Source organism: Peromyscus leucopus, chromosome 8a (assembly GCF_004664715.2).
Source record: "Peromyscus leucopus breed LL Stock chromosome 8a, UCI_PerLeu_2.1, whole genome shotgun sequence".
Classification (NCBI taxonomy): Eukaryota; Metazoa; Chordata; class Mammalia; order Rodentia; family Cricetidae; genus Peromyscus; species Peromyscus leucopus.
The window spans coordinates 41,385,121-41,388,096 of NC_051085.1; the positions used below are offsets into that span (position 1 = coordinate 41,385,121).

Sequence of the window (2,976 nt, forward strand, 5' to 3'; positions counted from 1 at the left end):
CCCTGTGGCAATTCCTAAACACTGACATTTAATTGTGATTGACTTATATGGATGACATTTTATTATATTTATTATATTTATTATATATATAATATATATACATTTTATTATATTTATTATATATATATATAGCAGGTGATATATATATCACCTGTTTTTGATGCCTTTTCTAAATTACAAGAGGTTCTCAGCCTGGCTAATTTACAAATAGCCACCGAAAAGGTACCGGTATCCTTTCCCTATCATTATTTAGGTCATAAATACTTTGTTTTTCTCATTCCCCTACTGGAGTGTTTTGACAAACAGGTCCTATTCTATGGGTACATTCCCCAGCTTCTCCAGCAAAAATCATTACTCCTTATCCTCAGGCTGTTGCTCAGATTATATTTAAGGGAATTAAGATTAGTGTTCAAACTTTTGGTAAGGAGCCAGATATTGTGGTGACCCCATACACCCAGTCTCAAATAGCATGGTTGCAAGCTAATGATAATGATTGGACCATATTGACATGCTCCATGCAGGGTCGGTTTGATACTCACTACTCCTCCAATGATGTGTGTCTTTTTTTTTTTTTTTTTTTTTTTTTTTTTTGGTGAGCAGAGATCTTAAGATTTATTACCATTTTTTCTGTTTTTTTTTTTTTTTTTTTTTTTTTTTTTTTTTTTTTGGTTTTTCGAGACAGGGTTTCTCTGTGTAGCTTTGCGCCTTTCCTGGGACTCACTTGGTAGCCCAGGCTGGCCTCGAACTCACAGAGATCCGCCTGGCTCTGCCTCCCGAGTGCTGGGATTAAAGGCGTGCGCCACCACAGCCCGGCCATTTTTTCTGTTTTCTTAACAAACTAATCTGGATACACATTACAGAGTTGACTCAAAGCATTAACGGAACCCAAATATTAACCATTGGCTAGTTCCCCTATATTTTCTCAAAATCTGGTGCAGGAACAGATGTAAGTAATCAAAACTTATATTGCAAAGGTAATATAACACAGTTTCAATTACAAAGTTGAGCATTGGAAAAAGTACCCAAAAAGAAAACAGATGAAACAATTCCCATCATCTAGAATCAGAACACAAAGTTGCCTATACCAAGTATGGTGCACACCCAGATTAACCTTGACCACCCCCCAATTACTTGAAATTTTGACTCTCCTTTTTAAAATCAGTAATTAGCCAGCCCCATGTTGTTAGGAACGTGGTACTAATCCATGGGGCCCTTTCTGGCCTGGGCCCTCTCTTCCTCATCTCCCAATGCCTCACTATATAAGGATGAGAAATAAATCGGGTCCCTCCTTGTAAATTTGGTCAAAAATTCCAGAACTTTCATCTTGGTAGTTTCAGAGTAGGCTCTTGGACCCCACAGGAACACATAATGTGGAGGATAACTCTCGGGCACTTGCCTGTATCTCAGATAATTTTGCTGTACTAGATCTCTAGTGAGGAACTCCCTGTGCTCCCCATAAATAAAGTGCTCCTTCCCATCATATATTCCTATCACATTCAGGAATTCCCACACACTTTCTTCAGAGGCACAGTTTCCCTCTATGAATATCACACCCAGAGTAGTTATCAGGAAGCCATTTCTAGGCAATCTCCGGTTGCTGTCATCATATGTGAGGTTCAGTGTGTTGGTAAGAACAGGATCATTTTCCTTCATATCAATGCCAAAAATCATCTCCAAGCACTTAGAAGCTTCCTTAAAGATGACAGTGAATTGTTTCCTGTAGTCTTCTGTGACAACTCTGAGTTTTTCCACTTCTTCAATGCATTCTTTCATTCTATATTTGAGGATCAGGAGATTGACCAGTTGAGATACCTTTTGCTTTTTGAGTTTTTGCCACTCGGCATCATCATCTGTCAACTTCAAAATGGTTAGCCTCTCTTCTTCCAGGCTGTCAGATTCTTCATCTAAGTTGCTACATGAAATGAAGGAGTAAGAGCTCTGGCAGCTCTGAGAAATACTCAGCATCCAGGAAACAGACCCTTCTGTCCCATCTGGACTGCCCCAAAACAGAGGACAGGATGAGAGAGTGGAAGGTGGGGAAGGGCAGGAGGGGGGTAAAATGATTTTTAAAGAGGCAGATAATGTGGAAGAGATGGTGTCAATGTTAGTACCCTCTCATCCTTCCTCCTCCTCTTCCTCTTCTTCCTCCTCATCCACTTCTTCCCCTTCTTCCACTTCCTCCTCTTCCCCTTCTTCCTCCTCCTCTTCCTCTTCCTCGTCCTCATCCACTTCTTCCCCTTCTTCTACTTCTTCCTCTTCCCCTTCTTCCTCCTCTTCTTCCTCCTCCTCTTCCCATTCCTCCTCTTTTTCCACTTCTTCCTTCTCCTCTTCCATTTCTTCCTCCTCCTCAGCTAATCTATGTATTTCAAAAGCATCCTGGAAAACTTTTTCAAGGCTAAAGTGTGGAAAGTATGGCATAATGAATTTGACTGGAGATGGTAGGCTGGTGTAATAGCAGAAGAATGGGTGGGTGGATCCCACATACAAAACTTCTTTGTAGGTGATGTCTCAGAGCCCTGCTAGCCTGCTGCTTTCCTGTCGCTTATCCTACAGGAAGCTCCCTCTGGCAAGCAACAGATTCGTCAGGAACCTTGGGCGGTATTCCCAATGTGTGTCAATTTTTAAAATTGCATCTGGTTATATTTCCCAAGATAGTACAGATGACTCCTGTTCTTCAGACCCATGTGGTATTTACTGATGGCACTTCATGTGGTTTTGCTGTGGTGGTTTCTGGTAACATAGTGAAGAGAATGAAAGTCCAGGGCACTTCCACCCAGATGGCAGAGGTACAGGCACTGTTGCTTGCTTTACAGATGTTTTCTGATGAGTGTGTAAATATTTATATGGATAACCAATATGTGGCACATGCAATTATGCCTTTGGAGACAACAGCCTACATACCATCCATCTCTCCCATTCATGAATATTTATTGCAAGTGCAAGGACTCATATGGTCCTGCTCACATAACCTTTATG

The 2,976-nt window shown here is 40.9% G+C and overlaps 1 protein-coding gene across 1 annotated transcript; it reads right to left on the bottom strand.

The window, feature by feature from the left end:
• Window positions 1–1,197: 1,197 nt before the first annotated feature.
• On the bottom strand, window positions 1,198–2,418 carry LOC114686314 (melanoma-associated antigen B1-like). Its single transcript, XM_028860955.2, is given in 1 exon segment — window positions 1,198–2,418. A coding segment is annotated over 1 exon segment (1,221 nt).
• Between the last annotated feature and the right edge of the window lie 558 nt (window positions 2,419–2,976).